This window comes from Condylura cristata, unplaced genomic scaffold (assembly GCF_000260355.1).
Source record: "Condylura cristata isolate star-nosed mole 26May11 unplaced genomic scaffold, ConCri1.0 scaffold00087, whole genome shotgun sequence".
NCBI lineage: Eukaryota > Metazoa > Chordata > Mammalia > Eulipotyphla > Talpidae > Condylura > Condylura cristata.
In genome coordinates, this window is record NW_004567188.1 from 100,425 (window position 1) to 100,963 (window position 539).

Consider the following 539-nt stretch of genomic DNA (forward strand, 5'->3'; position numbering starts at 1 on the left):
GCAGCCAGGGTCCGGCTGGCCTGGGACCTCGGTGGGCCGGAGGGGGGCCCTGAGGGAGCAGCGGTCAGGGCCGGCCAGCGGCCACTTACAGGGCTGTGCCTCCAGCCCAAACGCAGGGGCGGTCAGAGGCCTCGGCGCCTGCTGGCTCCGGGCCCCCCACAGCAGCGAGAGGCCCTCGCTGGGCGCCGGGTGCCCTCTCGCGCCTCCTGTGCCAGGACCCCGCCTCCCACTCCATCCTGGCTCAGGCGGCCCCCCTCGGGGTCCTCGGCGCCTCCCACAGGCGCCCGCGGGGCGCAGCCCCAGCACCTCGGCTGGAGCTGACGCCTGGCGGCTTCCAGCCCCCACGCGGCCGTCCGCGGGCGGAGCTCACCCCGCCGCCGGCCGCCGCCTGTCCTACGTCCGTCCGAGGCCGGACATGCCAAGTTCATCCGTCCCCCTGCCCGCTTCCGGCCGCCGGCCCCGAAGCCCCACAGCCGCGAAGTCCGGTGCCGGCCGCAGTCCCCATTGCCCGGGACTGAACTCCGCGCTGGCCCGGGGCC

The 539-nt window shown here is 77.6% G+C and overlaps 1 protein-coding gene across 1 annotated transcript in view; it reads right to left on the bottom strand.

The window, feature by feature from the left end:
* Nucleotides 1-393: 393 nt before the first annotated feature.
* Nucleotides 394-539, bottom strand: part of LOC101632388 (ras-specific guanine nucleotide-releasing factor 1-like) — a 43,565-nt gene continuing 43,419 nt past the window's right edge. The window contains exon 19 of the mRNA XM_012734885.1: nt 394-526. Coding sequence (XP_012590339.1) covers nt 394-526 — 133 coding nt within the window. The remainder of the gene's footprint in view (nt 527-539) is intronic.